We start from the raw sequence: 21233 nt of genomic DNA on the forward strand, positions 1-21233 counted from the left end.
CTCGATTAAGGGAATCAGAAAGGAAATAGGTACCAGAATTTTATTGCTAGAAAAAGGTGAAGACTAGTATTTCACTTTATTTCATTATATTTTGTGCCAGGATTGAATTCAGGGTCTCATGCATGCTAGCTAAATAAATATATGCTATACCATTCAGTTATACTCTAGTCTAACATCTGTTTTTGTTGGTCATGGGGCTTGAACTCTGGGCCTGGGCACTGTCCCTCAGCTCTTTAGCTCAAGGGAAGCTCTCTATTATTTGAGCCACAGAGCCACTTCCGATTTCTGGTGGTTTACTGGAGATAAAAGTCTCACGGACTTTCCTGCCGGGCCTGGCTTTGAACATTGATCCTCAGATCTCAGCCTCCTGAGTAGTTAGGATTATAGGCATGAACCACTGGTGCCTGGCAAGTGCTCTATCACTTTAACCACAGCTCTACTTATAGCTTTTTGTTAGTTAATTGGAGATACAAATCTCACGAAGTTTATTACCTGGGCTGGCTTTGAACTGTCATCCTAACATCTCAGCCTCCTGAGTACCTAGGATTACAGGCCTGAGCCATTAGCACTGACTCCCATATAGGTTTTGGATGTGCTGCTAACTTATATAATTTGAATCTCCAAGAAAAAACAGTGAGACTGTTGCTCAATGTTTCTTTATCTCCTCTATTATTTTCTTGTTTTATTTTATTTTTATTTATTTTTTTGGTCCGGTCATGGGGTCTGATCTCTGGGCCTGGGTGCTGTCCCTCAGCTCTTCAGCTCAAGGCTAGCACTCTACCACTTGAGCCACAGCGCCATTTCCGGCTTTTTTTTTTCTGCTTATGTGGTGCTGAGGAATCGAACCCAGGGCCTCATGCATGCAAGGCAAGAACTCTACCACTGAGCCAACTTCCCAGCCCCATGTTTTTCTTGTTTTAAAGAAGAAAAGTTCATTCGTTTTTTTAAAGAATTTTCTATGAATAAAGTACAAATAGAGCAGTGGTGTAAAGCAGATCAGTGCTATTCTGGGGATAGCAGACCTAGGACTTTTCAAATGACTTTATGCATCATCATGCTCATAAGAAATAACTTTAAGGGCAAACCAGTATCTTCTGGGAAACAAACAAAGGAAATGGTCCATTTTGGAGTTCCAGTTACTTGGTAACATAATTTTAACATACTTCTTTATAAGCTAAATTTGCTGATGGTGTATCTGCTTATCATAGATTATGACAAATTATAGTCTTAGAATGTTGTCATAGGACCTAGGGATGTAGTTCAGTGGTACAGCACTTGTCTAGCATTCACAAGGCCCTTGGTTCTATCCCCAGCAATGCAAGGAAACAAAATTAAAAAGAAAGCTTGTAATAGGGCTGGGTATAGCTCAGTGAGTAGTAGACTGCAGGCTTGGCATGCAAGGCTCTGGATTCAATCCCCAGTACTAAAAATAAAATAAACTTATAACAGGAAGCCACACTTACTTTTGCTGTATCTGAAACTGAATTCCAGTAACCGCCACTGAGTGAGAATTTCCCACTCCCTATCCGTGCCAGTATTTCCTCTGGTGTATCATCAGGACCATTTGCAAAGGGAGTGTAACTGAATTACAATAAAATTAAAACATGAACAAAATGTTGTTAGCTAATAATCTGTACAATTAGTTGAAGTTTCCAAAAGTACTGTAATTCAGCTAATACAATATCAATAAAAATCAAAGCCCTATAAGCCACAGTATAAGTTACAAAACATTGTAATTTATTGTTAACACATTACAGAACAAAAGTACTAAAAATAGTGCTTGGGCACAAGAAAAAAAAGTTATTTAACCCCGCCCCCCCCCCCCCCCCAGTCGTGGGGCTTGAACTCTGGGCCTGGGCGCTGTCCCTCAGCTCTTCAGCTCAAGGCTAGTACTTTACCACTTGAGCTATAGAACCACTTCCAGTTTTCTGGTGGTTTACTGGAGATAAGAGGAGTCTCACGGACTGCGGGCTGGCTTTGAACTATGATCCTCAGATCTCAGCCTCCTGAGTAGCTAGGATTACAGGCATGAGCCACTGACACCCAGCTAAGTTATTCTTAAATTAAGTAACAAAATTAACAAAAAAGTTTTTAGACCTTTAGATATAGCTATGAGTATGATGCTCTTACATTACAATATTGCATGTACTACACAGCATGAGAAAATATGAAAAGAGATATTATAATATCAGGATTAAAAAAATCCCTACATAATTTAGCCAAAATGTTGATGAAGTAAATGCTTCCAATATATAGCACATACTTACCCGGTGAGCATTGTATACAGGAGGACACCAAGACTCCATATATCACAAGCAGCATCATAGCCTTGTCGTTTTAAAACCTAGGAAATTGAAGGAGCATTATTACCATACTACTATCTTTTGTATGTATAAGCAGTGAACTTACATTTTTCATAGATGTATATAAGAAAAACTTCACCAGAACATGATTAAAATGAGACAATTTATCAATCCTATCTTAGGACATGCCACTAATGACAACTCATATATAGAAATTTGTTTTGGTTATATGAATGAATGTTGGGTTTTAACTTAATACACAGAAGAATATAGAATAAACTAAAGGTAAGTTTCTTATTTTAATAAATATTGTATGGGCTATAGAAGTGTGATTTTTTTTTTTTGCTGGTCCTAGGCTTGAACTCATTGCCTGGGCACTGTCTCTGGACCTCTTTGTGCTCAAGGCAAGAACTCTACCATTTGAGCCACAGCGCCACTTCTGGCTTTTCCTGTTTATGTGGTACTGAGGAATTGAACCCAGGGCTTCATGCATGCTAGGCAAGGTTCTACACTAAGCCACATTCCCAGCCTGATTATGGTTCTTCGAAAGACCAATTTCCTTAAGAAATTAGAATCTAGCAGAGGATATTATATAAACAATGAACAATTCAACATGTTAAGTATCAAATCAAAATCATATACGAAATAATATAGGTACAAAGAGGAAGTAATCTATTCTTTTTCTTTTCCTTTTGCAGAACTGGAGATCCTACGCAGGGTCTCTGGCAAACTAGGCAGGTTCTCCACCATGAAGTTAGATCCTCTAGCCTCAATTTAATGTTTTTTTAATTTAGAGAGTAAATTTTGATTTCTCTCAATTTATTCTTTTTATGCATATATGCTGGTACAGTGGCTTGAACTTGGCGCTTGGCTTTTTTAGTTCATGTTTGGTGCTTTACCACTTGAGTCATACCCCCAGTCCTGCTTTTTTGTTGACTACTTGGAGATAGATAAAATCTCTTTGACATTCTTTGCAGGCTGGCTTTGAACTATGGTCCCCAGATCTCAGCCTCCTGTAGCTAGGATTAGAGACATGAGCCACTCGTGTCCTACCCTAAATGATTAGTATTGTTAAGTTTTTGTCAGATGCAGGGCTTAAATTCAGGGTCTGGGCTCTGTCCCTGGGCTCTTTTGCCTAAGGCTAGAACTCTACCACTTTGAGCCACAGCCCCACTTTGGTTTTCTGGTGGTTAACTGGTGGTAAGAGTCTCACAGACTTTCTTGCCCAGACTGGCTTTGAACCATGATCCTCAGATCTCAGCCTCATGAGTAGCTAGGATTACAGGCATGAGCCACCAACACCTGGATCTAAATTAATTTTGGTATGGGTAGAGAGGAAAAGCTACAGGGTTAGGCAGTTTATTTTGAACAAATAAGAACTTTTTAATTTTAAATTATCTTTATATAGTTGTACATATGGATTTCAGTTCAACATGTCACTTTATGAGTTTCCATCATGCTAGTAAAACTTGGAAGGGAAAGAGGTGGGGAAGCGCAGAGTGTAGAAACAAGTGGGCAGAGCAGATTAAGACATAGGCAAGGAGTTCAGAATGGTCAGACCTTAAAGTAGGCTATACTAGCGAGATTAAAGTACTTTTATAGTATCTTATCAAGGAATTTTAGACTTTTTCAAGTTTGTTTTTTTTTTGGGGTCCGGTCGTGGGGCCTCAACTCTGGACCTGGGCGCTGTCTCTCAGCTCTTCAGCTCAAGGGCTAGCTCTACCACTTGAGCCACAGCGCCACTTCGGCTTTTTTTTCCTGCTTATGTGGTGCTGAGGAATCGAACCCAGGGCCTCATGCATGCAAGGCAAGCACTCTATCACTGAGCCACCTTCCCAGCCAAATTTTAGACTTTTTAAAGTAGGCAATCAGCTGTCATTGAAGCATTAAATAGGGAAATAGGGGTTGACATTTTATCTTAATTATTTGCTCAGTACCACTTCAAATAAGCAATTACTAACTAGTCTATATTAAACCCAGCAAACAGGATCTTAGATACATGAAAATACTGCAGGCAAACTGCCTCACAATTACCTCTGGTGCAACAAAATTTGCAGTGTAACAAGGAGTCATGAGAAGACCATTTTCTGCTCTCAGCTGTTTTGCAAACCCAAAGTCACAAATTCGAATAGACTCTGGATTACCAGATTCATCGACATAAAGAATGTTGCTAGGTTTCAAATCTCTGTGAACCACCTAATTGAAATACAAATTAAAGAGTCACATTAACAATACATTTACTTACTGAAAATTCTTTATTCACAAGTGTTTAACAAGATGATTAATGCCGACCTTTAGATTACTGCAACACTGTAAAATATTGGTACAAAAATACAAGCTTCTCTCTAACATAGATCTAGAAAGGTCAAGGAGAAGGAGAAAGAAGGAAGTGTACTTACGTACTCCTCCTATCCAATTGGGAAATTGGGCTAAGGTAAATGCAAATAATAATATCTATATTCAATTATTCACTCATTTCACAGTATTTATTGTCTATCGTGCTCCTTGGTATGCTATAAGGGAGCATAGTCAATATGGTAGGAAGAGTCCGTGAGATCCTAGCCGTTTCATACTAGGAACTTTCATGGTAGTAGAAAAGGCAGAGAACAGATATCACCGGAGATGGGGCATAGGGGCAAGGTTATTACATTTCTTTATTTTTGTGATACTGGGGTTTGAACTCAGGATCTGTGTTTGCCAGTCATTCTACCACTTGGGCCATGATGCCAGCCTGTACTGCTTTTTGAATAGGGTCTCACTTTTTGTTGCATTGGCATGGACCTCTTATTTTACTTCCGTATAGCTGGGATGAAAAGCTGTAAATCACCACACACAACTTTTTTATTGGTTGAGATAGAAGAGGGATGGCTTTCAAACTTTCTTCTGGGCTGGCCTCAAACCAGAGTCCTCCCAATCTGTCTCACAAGTAGCTAGGATTACAGATGTGAGGCACTGTGCCCAGTTGGGAAGTTGCTTTAGAAAGCATGGGAAGGGAAGATTTTTGAGAATGGCACCTACGACTTCAAAAACTGAATAAGCCATGGAAACAGTGGATGGAAGAAGATTGTTCTAAACAGAAGGAATAATGTGCACAACACATTACAATCATGATAAATATATCGTACTTTTTTTTGTCAGTTGTAGGTCTTGAACTCAGGGCCTGGGTACTGTTCTTGAGCATTTGTGCTCAAGGATGGTACTCTACTATTTGAACCACAGCTCCACTTCCAGTTTTCTGATGGTTAACTAGAGGTAAGTATCTCAGGACCTTTCCTGCGTGGGCTGGCTTTGAACCAGGATCCTCAGATCTCAGCCTCCTGAGTAGCTAGGATTATAGGCATGAGCCACCAGTGCCTGGCTAGATGGTAGTTTTTGTGATACTGGGGTTTGAACTCAGGGCCTGTGCTTAGTAGGTAGGCATTATTATTTGAGCCATGCCAAGTCCTTTTTTGCTTTAGTTATTTTTCAGGCAGAGGCCTAGCATTTTTTTTGCTTGGGGAGGTCTTTAGATCAAATTTCTCCCATCTACAGCCTACTGTATACCTAAGATCACAAGATCAGCCATCATGCCAGGCTTACAAATATGTTGATAGATTAAATGGGACAGCTATGACCATCAGGAGTAAAAAGAAAAAAAATCCAAGTTGAGACTTCAAGGATTGTCTAAACGATATATACGTAAATATACGAAATGTATAAAAACATATCTTTTGCCAGGTGCTGAAAGCTCATGTCTGCAATCCTAGCTTCTCAGAAGGCTAAGAGCTGAGCATTATGGTTCGAAGCCAGCCTGGGACAGGAATCCACACATAGAGTATGACCCAAGGGGTAGAATGCCAGACTTGAGCTAAAAAGCTAAGGGACAGAGTTCTCAAGATGGCGACGGGGCAGTAGGGAAACGCCACAGCTCTCTCCAACCAAAAAGAGAGTTCGAGTTCCAACCTTTAATCTCCCCAAGAGACCGACAACAACAAAAAGACGAACACTCAGAGAAAAACCAGAGGTGGAAAATAACAAAAAAAGAAAGAGAGGAAAAGAAGAATATCAGAACAGAGAAGAGCGAAGACCCCTCCCCCAACCTTTACTGGCCGCGCGGCAGTGCGCCAAGCCGCCGGCCAGCCGGCCCGGCAGGGGCTGCCGGAGCCACAGAGACACAGGGGGCTGCTTGCAGATCACCAGGTACCGGATTGCAGAACAGCGGATCGCCAGGAACAGAGAAACCTACCAGCCGGGAGTCTCCAGGAGGATCCCACCCCACCCATCACTCTCCACCGGAGCGGAGAGGCTCCATCCCGCCAAAGCCGCCCGGCACCAGCAGCGCCACGAAGGGACCTGTCCGCAGACCACCCGCCCAATCGCGATCGCAACGACCCGGCGGGGGGCCGCCCAACCCAGCCCGCAACCACCCCAACTGAACTCGGACTGCAACAACAACTGACGGACTGCAACAACAACTGACGACCTACAGGGTGAGTACCCATCAGGGGACAGGGAATCCATCAAGGGAGACCAGAGCTGGAGGGAATCCCCAGACCCTGACCTAGACTCCCTACCCCAACACCCGGACCACAGGACCCACTAAAACTGGGAACTGTTCGAGAGCCCCACCAGCCGGTGGAGCACACTCTGCTGGCCAGGCCAGAGCAAGAGCGCCCCGGGAAGGGAGCTTAAATGCTCAAGCCAGGAACAGTGCCCCTGGGTCAAGACTACCAACAGTAGAAGAAATTTGAACTGTGTCCTCCAGGCTGCATAACCAAGGTGGTATACACATTAGCACAGGCCGAACGAGCGCGCTCCAGGCTGGGGCCGGAACCAGGCCAGGGGACCGGCGCCTGAACAAAGCAAAAAGGGTCAGAAGTGGGGCTGTGGCTCAAATGGTAGGGTGCCAGCCCTGAGCTGAAGAGCTGAGGGACAGCACCCAAACCTAGAGTTCAAGCCCACAACCAGCCCAAAACAAACAAACAAAAACACATCAGGAGCCCATAGCAGACTCCAGTATTTGGGAGAGTGCATCCAGAGCATCTGATCTTCCCAAGAGCACCCGCAGGAGCAAACACAAGCAGTCTAGGCTGCTCAACCCTTCCAAAGGCGGGAATTGCTACAGCAGAGAGCTGAGAATCCTAAGTGAATAGCAGCTGGAAATAGGCTCCCAACAGAATCCAGATCAGGCACAGACTCTCTCTACCAATAGAGAATCAGCAACCAAGCAAAGACAGACACACCAAAACAAGATTGAAGAGCAGTCTCCTGAACCCCCATGCGAAAATCACAGAGAAAAATCACAAGGTTTACCACTACCCAGGACAGCAAGCTCACCTCAAAAGCCAGCAGCCACGCAGGGGAGAGCCCCAGTGGGAGCAAAGCAGGAATGGAAGACAAAAACTACATCCAAGGGTTGCTGGAGGCAATGACTCAAGAAATAAAGCGAGAAATGGATCAGAAATTGAAAGAGCACAAGGATGAACTATCAAAAGATATACAGGATATCAAACAAAAATTGGATGCAAAAATAGAAGCTGCACAAACCTCAGTAAGAAGTGAGATAAACGCCAAATTAGAGGTAATGCATACTGATATCACCTCATTGAGAGGTGAGATCAGTACTCTGAGAACCAACATTGAATCCATAAAGGGATCCATTTCCACCATGCAAACCACAATAGAAGCCACGGTCAACAGAGTGAATGAAATGGAAGGTAGAGTGTCAGATACAGAAGACAGAATACACCAACTGGACCAAAAAGTGACAGATATGGAAAAATCACTCAAATTAAACCAAAGGGAAATTCAAGAGCAAGCAGATAATGCTAAAAAATTTAACCTTCGCATAATCGGAGTGGACGAAGGTGAGGAATTCCAGAGCAAGGGAATGCAACACCTATTTAACAAGATAGTCAATGAAAATTTTCCCCACCTCAAAAACGACCATCTTAACTACATCACAAAAGCTTATCGAACACCCAACAAGCAAGATCCCAGGAGAAACACTTCTAGGCACATAATAGTAACAATGATGGATCTGAATAATAAGGAAACAATCCTGCATGCAGCAAAAATGAAGAAGGAGCTATACTACAACGGGAAAAAAATTAGAATCACTGCAGATCTCTCCACACAAACAATGAATGCAAGAAAAGCCTGGGAAAGCACCATACGAGCCCTGAGAGCCAATAACTGCCAACCCAGACTGATATACCCGGCAAAGCTAGCATTCACATTCGATGGAGAACTGAAAACTTTTAACAGCAAAGAAAAACTAAATGAATACATAAACATTAAGCCAGCATTACAAAGAATTCTAAGAGGGGGGACACAACCTGAAGAAAGCAACCAGGAACTGGGACCTGCCCCAAACAGGCATTACTCAAAGTCTAACTGAGCAAGCACAGGAGGAAAGGAAAGAAGAAAAACTTAGGAAAACGGAATGGCAGGGACAACAATGCATCTCTCTATACTTTCTCTTAATATAAATGGGCTGAATTCGCCAATTAAAAGAAAACGAACTGAGGACTGGATCAGAAAACAAGACCCATCCATCTGTTGCCTTCAGGAGACCCACCTCTCAGCCAAACATACAAACAAACTCAGAGTGAAGGGGTGGAAAAGGATCTACCAATCAAATTCCCCCAATAAGAAAGCAGGTGTAGCTATCCTGATATCTGACAAAATAAACTTTTCATTAAAATCAGTACAGAAAGACAAGGACGGACACTACATATTAATAAAGGGAACAATCCAAGAGGAGGATATAACCATCATCAACTTATATGCCCCAAATATCGGTGCACCCAGATATGTTAAACAAATGCTCTCAAACTTACAGAATAAAATAGATCCCAATACGATAATACTAGGAGACTTTAACACGCCACTCTCACCAAAGGACAGGTCTACCAACCAGAGGATTGGCAAAGAAGCTACCGAATTAAGTGAGGCCATACTTCAAGCGGAATTAACTGACATCTACCGAGTATTTCACCCTAAAACAACACAGTACACATTCTTCTCAGCAGCTCATGGAACTTTCTCCAAAATAGACCATATCATAGTTCATTCAAGGAACTTAAGCAAATACAAAGGGATCGACATAATCCCCTGTATCCTATCTGACCACAGTGGAATCAAGCTAACTCTCAATAACAAAGCATACCGCAGAAATTTCTCTAATACATGGAAATTGAACAGCACACTCCTTAACAAGGCCTGGGTAACAGAAGAGATCAGAGAAGAAATAAAGCATTTCCTAGAACTCAATGAAAATGAAAACACCTCACAAAGAAACTTGTGGGACACAGCAAAAGCAGTCCTGAGGGGCAAATTTATTGCCCTCAGTGCCCACATCAAGAGAATGGAGACAGACCAAGTAAATAATCTCATGTTGCAACTAAAACAGCTAGAAAAACAAGAAAAAATGGGACCTAAAGCTACTAGACGAAGCCAGATAACCAAATTGAGAGCAGAGATTAACCAATTAGAAAATCAGAAAACCATAACCAAAATAAACCAAACAAAAAGCTGGTTCTTTGAAAAAATAAACAAAATTGATGGCCCGTTGGCAAGATTAATTAAAAAAAGAAGAGAGGAAACCCATATTAATAGGATTAGGGATGCCACGGGAAACATCACAACACGTACCCAAGATATCCAAACAATTCTAACAGACTACTTTCAAAAGCTATACTCTCTAAAGGAAGAAAATCTGGCGGAAATGGATGCATTTTTAGAGAAATACAAGTTACCCAAACTGAGCAAAGAAGAAGTTAACCAATTAAATAAGCCAATATCCTATAATGAGATACAGGAAGCTATCAAAAGTCTTCCAACAAAAAAAAGCCCAGGACCAGATGGATTCACAGCAGAATTCTATAAGACCTTTAAAGAAGAACTAATACCCATACTCCTCAAGCTCTTCAGAGAAACAGAGAAGGAGGGAGCTATCCCAAACTCATTCTACGAAGCCAATATCACACTCATCCCCAAACCAGGCAAAGACCCAACCAAAAAGGAGAATTACAGGCCAATCTCCTTGATGAACACAGATGCAAAGATCCTTAACAAGATTCTAGCTAACAGAATCCAGAAACACATAAAAAAAATAATACACTATGATCAGGTAGGCTTCATCCCAGAGACACAGGGATGGTTTAACATACGTAAGTCAATAAATGTAATCCAGCATATCAACAGAGCCAAGGTCAAGAATCACATGATTATCGCCACAGATGCAGAAAAGGCCTTTGATAAAATTCAACATTCATTCATGCTAAAAGCTCTGGAGAAAATAGGAATAGAAGGAACATTTCTAAAAACAATAAAAGCCATTTATGACAGACCAATAGCCAATATTATACTTAATGGGGAAAAGCTACAACCAATCCTCCTAAAAACAGGAACAAGGCAAGGATGTCCACTGTCTCCACTCCTCTTCAACATAGTCCTAGAACCATTAGCCAGGGCAATAAGGCAAGAAAAAGACATTAAAGGGATCCGCATAGGGAAAGAAGAAGTGAAACTATCCCTTTTTGCAGACGACATGATACTATACCTCCACGATCCCAAAAACTCCATCCCCAAACTTTTAGAAATCATAAGTCACTTCGGCAAAATAGCAGGATACAAAATAAACCCACAAAAATCAGTTGCCTTCCTATACACTGATAACGCACAGGAAGAGAGGGAAATAAAGGGAGCAACCCCATTCACAATAACCTCCCAAAAAATAAAATATTTAGGAATTAACCTAACCAAAGATGTAAAAGAACTATTTAATGAGAACTATAAAAAGTTAAAGAAAGAAATTGCAGAAGACACTAGGAAATGGAAAGACCTCCCATGCTCCTGGATAGGCCGACTTAATATAGTAAAGATGGTGATACTTCCAAAATTAATATACAAATTCAATGCAATTCCTATTAAAATCCCAATGACGTACATCACTGAAATACAGAAAACAGTCCAAAAATTTATATGGAACAACAAAAGACCTAGAATAGCCAAAACAATTCTAGGGGATAAAGACAATATGGGAGGGCTATCCATGCCGAACTTCAAACTCTACTACAGAGCTATAATCACAAAGACAGCATGGTACTGGCACAAAAACAGACCCGAAGACCAATGGAACAGAATAGAAGATCCAGATATAAATCCACAGGCCTACAGCCAGCTGATATTCGACAAAGGAGCCAAAGACATACAATGGAAGAAACACAGCCTCTTCAACCGCTGGTGCTGGGAAAACTGGGCAGCCACATGCAGAAAACTAAAAGTGGACCCCAGCCTATCACCATGCACCAACATCAACTCAAAATGGATTAAAGACCTTAACATTAAACCTGAATCTCTGAAACTACTGCAGGACAGAGTAGGAGAGACACTTGAACTAATAGGCACAGGAAGGAACTTCCTGAACAGAGTCCCAGGGTCACAACAAGTTGGAGAGAGACTCGACAAATGGGACTACCTTAAAATAAAAAGCTTCTGCACAGCTAAATCTATCGCAACTAAGCTAGAAAGACAACCAACTAATTGGGAAAAAATATTTACCAGCAATATATCAGACAAGGGGTTAACATCCTGTATATACAGGGAACTCAAGAAACTAATCCCTCCCAAACCTAACAAACCAATTACTAAATGGGCAAGGGAACTAAAGAGGGACTTCTCAAATGAAGAAATAAAAATGGCAAAGAAACACATGAGGAAATGTTCATCATCCCTGGTGGTGAAGGAAATGCAAATAAAGACAACCCTGAGATACCACCTTACCCCAGTCAGAATGTCCCACATCCACAAATCAGCCAACGACAAATGCTGGAGGGGATGTGGAGAAAGAGGAACCCTATTACACTGCTGGTGGGAATGTACACTTATACAACCACTTTGGAAAGCAGTCTGGAGGGTCCTTAGAAAGCTAAAGATTGACCTCCCTTACGACCCAGTCATACCACTTCTAGGCATCTACCCTGAACAACAGGAACCAATATACAAGGACACGTGCACCTCCATGTTTATTGCAGCACTGTTCGCAATAGCTAGGATATGGAAACAACCTAGGTGCCCCACCACAGATGAATGGATCCAAAAATTGTGGTATCTATACACAATGGAATATTATGCAGCCATTAGAAATGACAAAATAATGGCATTTGCAGGGAAATGGATGGAGCTAGAAGGAATCATGTTGAGCGAGGTAAGCCAAGAACGAAGAGACAAACGGTACATGGTCTCCCTCATAAGTGGATGCTAAATCCAAAAGGTTAGTGATACGACAAAACTAACAGGACTTAAGAAACAAAGAACTCCCGCTCATCTGGTTGAACCACTACTAAATATCCTCATGCTGCTGATCACAAATATGGTATATAACATGTGAACACTGTTATATATTACAGACTGTGGTAGACAATTTGCTCCAGGGAAGTTAGAATGAACTTGTGACTTTGAAATTATGTAATCATTTAATCACAATCAAAAAAAAAAAAAAAAAGAACCTCGGGGAAGGGAGGGAGGGAGGGGATGGTAGGGGGAAAACAATGGAGGGGGTAACAATGTTCAAGAGGAAGTGTACTCATAACCTCACTCATGTAACTGTAACCCTCTGTATAGTAGCTTTACAATAAAAAAATAAAATAAAAAAAAAAAAAAAAAAAAAAAAAAAAAAAAAAAAAAAAAGCTAAGGGACAGTACCCAGGCTCTAAGTTCAAGCTCCAGGACTGGCATAAATATATATATATATATATATATATATATATATATATATATATATATATATATATTTAGTTTTATATTATTTTCTCCTCCTTTAACAATTCACTAGAATACTTGTCATAAGCTTCTCTGACATGCCTTTTTAGATTTAAATGTTTCTTTTTTTTTTGTCGGTCGTGGGGCTTGAACTCTAGGCCTGGGCGCTGTCCCTCAGCTCTCTTCAGCTCAAGGCTAGTGCTCTACCACTTACGCCACTGTACCACTTCCTGATTTTTCTGCTTATGTGGTGCTGAGGAATTGAATCCAGGGCCTCATGCATGCAAGGCAAGCACTCTACCACTGAGCCACCTTCCCAGCCCTTAAATGTTTCTAACATCACTAAATTGAGAGTATATATTCTAATTAATCATCTTAGCTTTAGTTTTTTTTTTTGTTGGTTATGGGGCTTGAACTCTGGGCCTGGGTGCTGTCCCTCAGCTATTCAGCTCAAGATTAGTGCTCTACCACTTGAGCCACAGCTCCATTTCTGGTTTTCTGATGGTTTAAACATTGGAGATACGAGTATCACAGACTTTCCTGCCTGGGCTGGCTTCGAACCTAGATCCTCAGATCTCAGCCTCCTGGGTAGCGAGGATTATAGGTGTGAGCCACCAGCGTCCAGCTTTAGTTTTTTTCTTTTGTTGGTCGTGGTGCTTAAACTCTGGGCCTGGGCACTATCTTTCAGCACTTCAGCTCAAGGCTAGCGCTCTTCTACTTGAGTCACAGTGCCACTTCCAGCTTTTTCTGCTTATGTGGTGCTGAGGAATTGAACCCCGGGCCTCATACATGCAAGGCAAGCACTCTTATTATTGAGCCACCTTCCCAGTCCCTTAGGTTTTAGTTTCTAACATTTAAAACACTACTTCTCTTTACTATTTTGTGAATTACTGATAAGGCACTAGGAAAAGAATACAGAAGACTAAGATGATTGCAAACCATGAATTCTTCAGCCAGTACTGAGTTCTGCTAATTTCATGGTTCAATACTGGGGAAAATGTTGACAGCAATCAGTCAGGAGGCTCAAGAATTAACGTGTGTGTGTGGAAAATGTTGACAGCAATCAGTCAGGAGGCTCAAGAATTAACGCGTGTGCGTGTGTGTGTGTGTGTGTGTGTGTGTGTCCTGGGTCTTGAACTCAGGGCCTAGGCACTGTCCCTGAGCTTCTTCTGCATAAGGATAGCACTGTACTACTTGAGCCATAGCTGCACTTTGGGCTTTTTTTGGTAGTTAGTGGAGATACGAGTCTTACAGACTTGCCTGCCTGGTCTGGCTTCCAACAGTGATCCTCAGATCTCAGCCTTCTGAGTAGTTAGAATTACAGGCAGGAGACATTAAGCACCTGGCCCAATTACTAGCTTTTATGAGAGAAAAAAAGAGCAGAATGAACTATTTTTTTTTGTCCAGTCGTGGGGCCTGAACTCTGGGCCTGGGCGCTGTCCCTCAGCTCTTCAGCTCAAGGCTAGCACTCTACCACTTGAGCCACAGTACCACTTCCAGCCTTTTTCTTTTTTCTTATGTGGTGCTGAAGAATCGAACCCAGGGCCTCATGCATGCAAGGCAAGCGCTCTACCACTGAGCCACCTTCCCGGCCCGAAAATGAACTTCTTAAAAACTAATTTTTGAGCTGGGTGTGGTAGCACAGGCCTGTAATCCTAGCAAACGAAAAATGAAGACAAAAGGTTTTGAGTCCAAGGCTGGACAGCCTGGGAGGTGTGTGTGTGTGTGTGTGTGCATGTGTGTGTGTAATGAGACTGTCTCAAAAAAATGATAATCTTTTGTATCATGTTATATACTGTAAGTATATACCATTTGTATTTTCAATTAAAACTGTAAAAATATAATTTAAACGTAAAAAGGTCAAAGCAACATTTATCCTAGTTTTCTTTCCCTTTTCACTCCTCTGGTATTCTCCATAGACTTCCATACTTTTAAAATAATTTTTGCCATTTACTAAAGATCTGTAATCCAGAAGAAATGAAAGCATCCACCAACCACAAGCCAGGTGACTACTTGCTTGGCCTCACTAGTTTTATATATGGCTACAAACTGGGTATACCTGGCTCTGCTTCTGTTTTTTTGTTTTTTTTTTGGGGGGGGTGTGTGGTCCAGTTGTGGAGCCTGAACTCTGGACCTGCGCGCTGTCCCTCAGCTCAAGGCTAGCATTCTACCACTTGAGCCACAGCGCCACTTCCGGCTTTTTTCTTTTTGCTTATGTGGTGCTGAGGAATCGAACCCAGGGCCTCTTGCATGCAAGGCAAGCGCTCTACCACTGAGCCACCTTCCCAGCCCCCCCTGGTCTGCTTCTAACTTGAAGTAGGCCTCATTTCCAATGATATAGAGTGGCCGAGCTATGTTTTTCGACTCAGAAGATCTCACCTACTTTTTCTTGGAAAGCATAAGAATTTAATACAAATAAGCCATAATTTCAAAGTAGCATTTAAACTTTACCGGGAAAAGTTTATGTACAGGAAGACCAGTAAGAAAAGGAGTCTGACAGTATTGTTTATTATATATAGATAGTAACTTACACATTTGCAATTTATTCCAAGTATTAAGAAAGGTGTGTGTACATATAGGAGAGTGCAAATATGGTACAAAGACTTACCCCTTGTGCATGAAGATATTCAACAGTTTTGGTTATAGTAAACAGGACAGCACTGGCCTCTCGTTCAGAGAAAAATTTCTGTCTAAGAATTTTGTCCAGCAATTCACCTCCTTTCATAAGTTCTGTTACTACATACACATATTTCCCATCATCATATACCTATAAAAGTCAATATCAAAACATAAAAACAATGATTTGAGGCTTTATTAGTGCTCTCAAGTAAATTTTAACACACTAAGGAGAATTAAGGTATCATATATTCAAAAACTTTTCCTTGTCACAGCCAATAGAGAATATGAAACTTGGAAACAAAACTTAGTGACAGTCCAGGAGACTCTTATCTTCAGTTAACCATCAAAAAAAGCTGGAAATAGAGCTGTGACTCAAAGTGATAGAGTGCTAGCCTTGAGCACAAAAGCACAGAGACAGCGTTCAGGCCCTGAGTTCAAGCCCCAGGATAGGCACAAAAAAGAAAAGAGAAGAAAAATTACTGAAAGCTCACTAGAATTTTGGTTTTTTACTTGAGGAAATTTTGAATTTAATTTCAGACCCTTTTTTTTGGACTGGTCATGGGGCTTGGACTCAGGGCCTGAGCACTGTCCCTGAGCTCTTTCACTTAAGGATAGTAACTCTTCTACTTTAAGCCATAGCACCAATTCTGGCTTTTTCTGTTTGTGTGGTACTGAGGAATCAAACCCAGGACTTCGGGGCTAGGAAGGTGGCTCAGTGGTAGAGTGTTTGCCTTGCATGCATGAGGTCCTGAGTTTGATTCCTCAGCACCACATAAGTAGAAAAAGCCGGAAGTGGTGCTATAGCTACAGCACTAGTTTTGAGCTGAGGGACAGCACCCAGGCCCAGAGTTCAAGCCCTATGACTGACAAAAAGAAAAACCAAAAACAAAAAACCCCAGGGCTTCATGCATTCCAAGCAAACACTCTACCATGGAGCCATCTTCCCAGCCACCAGACATTTTTATTTTCCTCTCACCATAGTTACTAGAAACCTTTATTTAGTTCCACAAGAGGTTCAAGGTTCTATACAGGTGCCAGAGGCACTAAATATGGAGAAAATGAAGTACGTACTTTCAAAATTCTTTAGTGTAGAGAAGCAAACATATAGATAAGAGCAAAACAGTACTGGAGATGTTATAACACGAGTCTGAGAAAAATCTTAGTGACTGTGGAATTGGAAATGAAGAAAGGAACAAAGATGTAAAAAAAATAGTGACAGCTTAGAAAGTTTCCAAGACTAGGCTAGAACAAAATATTTTCTAGATTTCCTTATGAATTTTTTGGATGAGTTCTTGGGCATTATGCTAATTAAAAATCACTTAAGTTGAATAGCTTCACATTTTATTGTGACTAAAATTATTCATCTAACAAGCAGTGAAAAAATAATCTGAGGAAAGTATAAGAGTTTGGACAATACCCAGACATGTCCTTAATGCCTGTGTAATCATCAGTAGCAAAAGAAGACTGAATGCTCCTAGAGAGTGTACAAGAAGTGTGCTCAATATTCTATAACATGAGTGGAACGCATGAAAAATACCACACTAGGAGGCAGGCACTTGGAGGGCTGGGGAGAATGAACCTTAGGCAGAAAAGCAACATGGGCTAGGAGCATTAGAGAATTCTTTGTGGAAGATAGTTTGGGGAGCCTATAGAAAGACTAATCAATCCTGAATATTAATTAATATTAATATTAGTCATTTGTGCATATGTTCAAGTGAGATACTAAATTAACATTAAAATATCTTCTATTCATTTTTACTTTTTAACATATTGGCTTACATGAAAAACTTATTAATGTAAAAATAGAAAGCTAACTATATAAATGTATTATAAAAGAAATTTATGTCACGTATGTTGCTCTCAAATCTACTTTGTTAACTTCTATACTGAGATCTTTGTCTACCTTGATATCTGAAAATATCTTCAAAAAAATCTTTGTTAAAAGTCTACTTACATCCTTTAGAGTAATAATGTTTGGATGCTGTCCATAACGAAGAAGGATTTCAATTTCTTCTGTTGGATCTCTCTTGCTTTTATCAATAATCTAAAAGGCAAATATTTATCATAACATCTCATGAACAAACTTTAAATTTTTAGACACATAACACAGGTATCATCTTCTGTAAATATTCTACATATAAGTCACTTATCAGCCAGTTTTATTCAACTACTTGGTCAGTCTGTTTAATTATTCTAATCCATGAATCACATTACCAGCATGTCTCTTCAATATATGTTTGTGCATGTTTAGTACTTAATTAAAATTTCAAGTGCTCTAGAAAACATAATGAAAATAGTTATCATATTTTTTCTCCAATATGTGAACACCTTAAGTATCTATAGTACCACTGACATTTGTTTATTGAATTAACTTTACTTAAAAGTACATTAATGGAGCCAGATGCTTATGTCTGTAATCTTAGCTACTCAGGAGGCTGAGATTTGAGGACTGAGGTTCAAAGCCAACCTAGGGAGAAAAGGCTATGAGACTTTTATCTCTAAATAGTGAAAAGCTGGAAGTAGATGTATTAGCTCAAGTGGTAGAGTGCTAATCAGCCTTGGGTGAAAAAGCTAAAGGACAGTATCTAGGGTCCTGAGTTTAAGCCCTAGGATTGTCATGTGTGTGCATGTGCAGACACACACACAGACACACAAATTTTGACAAAGCGAAGATTGTAGTTTTTTGAAATAGAGCCAGGCTGTCTTCTAACTTGTTAGGAGGCTTGCTTTAGCCTCCGGAGTAGCTGGAATCATAGTCATGTACCATTGCCCATGCTTCTTTCTTAGAAGAGTATAATTTTTAATTGGTACTGATATGCATGAATAAAACTGCTAGGACTGGATTTTAAATCTAAAAATATTTACCTTCACTGCAAACTCCATGTTTGTAGCTTTATGTATACATCTCTTGCAAACAGAGTATGAGCCAACTCCAATATCTTCTTTTACTTCATATCCATCAGTAAACTGAATACTGTTCCTGTGCAATTGCTACAAATAAAATTATAAATTGATGAAAGAGTACTGTAATGCCTTTAGTGTATTTCATAATAGGGGAACATTACTCAGCATGCACTGATGATATTAAACATAAATAGACTAATCTAAACAAAATAAATTATAAGTACAATAGTATAAAATAAAAACAAAAACTGCTTCTTTATAGCACTTATTCTTCTACAAGTGTATATTTATAGCAAGAAATAAACAGTTTATGTTAACAGTGAGAAAGAATATGTACAAAAGAGAAACCAGAGATACTTGATAAGGGGCCTGCATTCTTGTTTGTGATTTAACGCTTTTGGCTCCCTAAATCAGCTATAGGTTATCTGAAGCATCATTGCAAATGAAGAGAAGATTGAAACCTGTGTTGTAGAAGAAAAAGATTTGCAAGTGATACTAGTTGTCATTTTGGTCTTTTAGTAGCCACACACCACTTTCTTTACCTTCAAGTTATTGCTTTATGCAAATTCTATTAAAGAAGCTATTTATGCATTAGGAACTAATTACATATGATAGATGAAGAATAGCAAATTACTGTTTTCATAAAAAGGCTTGTGTGCTGAGTAATTGAAACCAGGGCCTCATGCATGCAAGGCAAGTACTCTACCACTGAAGCCACCTTCCCAGCCCCCTGAAAGGGATTTCTAAGAGTAATGCTCACGGTGATATAAAATGTATGTCAAGCTGCTCACCGAAAGCCAGCACATAAAATCTAATCTTATTATTCATAGAGTAAAATAGATCTACGACATTTCAAATGTAAAATTATCAAGACATCCACTCACCTGAACAATTGAATGTACACCAACTGTCTGCATAGCTTGGCTTTCATCATCTGAGGTAATAGCAACAAAACTAAACCCTCGGAAAAGCTGATGTGCATTAGCACTAGGTGGAATGCCTGGTGAATCTGCAAAGAATGAAATTATTTATTTTGGAGGTCTTATTTATTCTGGAGGTCTTCTCGGGCCACTATACATCTCTTACTTACACATATATCCTCTTACAGGATACCTCACTGAGGTATTACTTCATATCTGTACTGATCGCCTTTTGCTATCATCACCTTCTCAATGTAGAAAAGTTATTTTAGCACCATCTATTGATCTTCCTGAAGTGATGGAAATTTTCTTACCTATGATGTGCAATATGGTAGCTAGTAGTCACACATAGCTACTTAGCATTTGAAATGTACCTAGTGTGGTTTAGAAAGTAAATTTTAATGACGTTAAATTTGATTAGCTACATGTAGCTACTGGCTACCATACTGGACAGTGCAGCCCTATATGGTAACTTATCAATGCTACATGTAAAGATTCTTGTATAGAATTCTTGTGCAATTTATGTATAGATTGCTGGGTGAACATATGTCAGTCCATAATCTTCAAATGGACTTTTTCATCTTTCAGAATTTTATGAATAATATTAATGTAAGAATTTTTTTGTTGTTAGTGTTTGTTTTTTTTTCTTTTTAGAGGATGCAAAAGTCAGGCACAGAAAGGGAGGGAGGAACGGTGAACAAATGCATTCATACTATTCAGTCTATACTATGTGTAAAATGAACTATGTAATTTGTGGGCAGGGATGGGAGGGGGAAACTGATGAAAAGTGAAGGAAGAGGTGACATTGCTCATGAAATGGTAACCCTTCTGTATAACACCTTCATAATAATAATAAAATTAATTTAAAAATGAAAAAAAATCTTTTCACCCGTTAAGTCCTCTTCACAGGGAAACTTTTGATATATGAAACTATAAAATAAAAACTGAAGCAGGACGTTGGTGGCTCATGCCTGTAATTCTAGCTACTCAGGAAGCTGAGATCTGAGGATCATGGTTCAAAGCCAGCCCAGGCAGGAAAGTCCGTGAGACTCTTTTTTTTTGGTCCGGTCGTGGGGCTTGAACTCTGAAGTCTGGGCACTGTCCCTCAGCTCTTCAGCTCAAGGCAAGCTCTCTACCACTTGAGCCACAGTACCACTTCCGGCTTTTTTCTTTTTGCTTATGTGGTGCTGAGGAATCAAACCCAGGGCCTCAGGCATGCAAGGCAAGCGCTCTACCACTGAGCCACCTTCCCAGCCCCATCCTGAGATTCTTATCTCCAATAAAACACCAGAAAACTATTAAGTGGCACTGTGGCTCAAGTGGTAGAGTGCTAGGCTTGAGCTGAATAGCTGAGAGACAGTGCCCAGTCCCAGAGTTCAAGCCCCATGACCGACAAAAAATAAATAAATAAAATAAAATAAAACTTAGTAAGAAAAAGAAAGAATAATATCTGAGCATTTGTCCTGGTGGTTTAAGAACTTTTCCCGGGAAAATCAATCCCGTTTTGCTTGTTACTATTTTTTTTTCCTGGTCCTGGGGCTTGAACTCAGGGCTGGGCACTGTCCCTGAGCCTCTTTGTGCCCACAGATAGTGATCTACCATTTGAGACACAGTGCCACTTTTGGCTTTTTCTGAGTTGTTTATTGGAGATAAGAGTCTCATGGACTTTCATGCCCAGGCTGGCTTCAAACCATAATCCTCAAATCTCAGCATCCTGAACAACCAGGATTACAATCATGAG

The 21233-nt window shown here is 40.2% G+C and overlaps 1 protein-coding gene across 5 annotated transcripts in view; it reads right to left on the reverse strand.

Annotated features, from left to right (window-relative positions):
* Window positions 1–21233, reverse strand: part of Rps6ka3 (ribosomal protein S6 kinase A3) — a 106686-nt gene that overhangs the window by 8884 nt on the left and 76569 nt on the right. For 4 of the 5 annotated variants that reach the window (XM_042670526.1, XM_042670530.1, XM_042670528.1 and 1 more), the window contains 7 exons: window positions 19457–19581; window positions 18534–18659; window positions 17623–17712; window positions 15658–15816; window positions 4338–4499; window positions 2268–2344; window positions 1464–1581 (listed from right to left, as the gene is read on the reverse strand). In XM_042670526.1, coding sequence (XP_042526460.1) covers window positions 1464–1581; window positions 2268–2344; window positions 4338–4499; window positions 15658–15816; window positions 17623–17712; window positions 18534–18659; window positions 19457–19581 — 857 coding nt within the window. The remainder of the gene's footprint in view (window positions 1–1463; window positions 1582–2267; window positions 2345–4337; window positions 4500–15657; window positions 15817–17622; window positions 17713–18533; window positions 18660–19456; window positions 19582–21233) is intronic. The other variant, XM_042670527.1, reaches the window with a different exon arrangement.

Source organism: Dipodomys spectabilis, unplaced genomic scaffold, assembly GCF_019054845.1.
Source record: "Dipodomys spectabilis isolate Male_0828 unplaced genomic scaffold, ASM1905484v1 ptg000564l, whole genome shotgun sequence".
NCBI lineage: Eukaryota > Metazoa > Chordata > Mammalia > Rodentia > Heteromyidae > Dipodomys > Dipodomys spectabilis.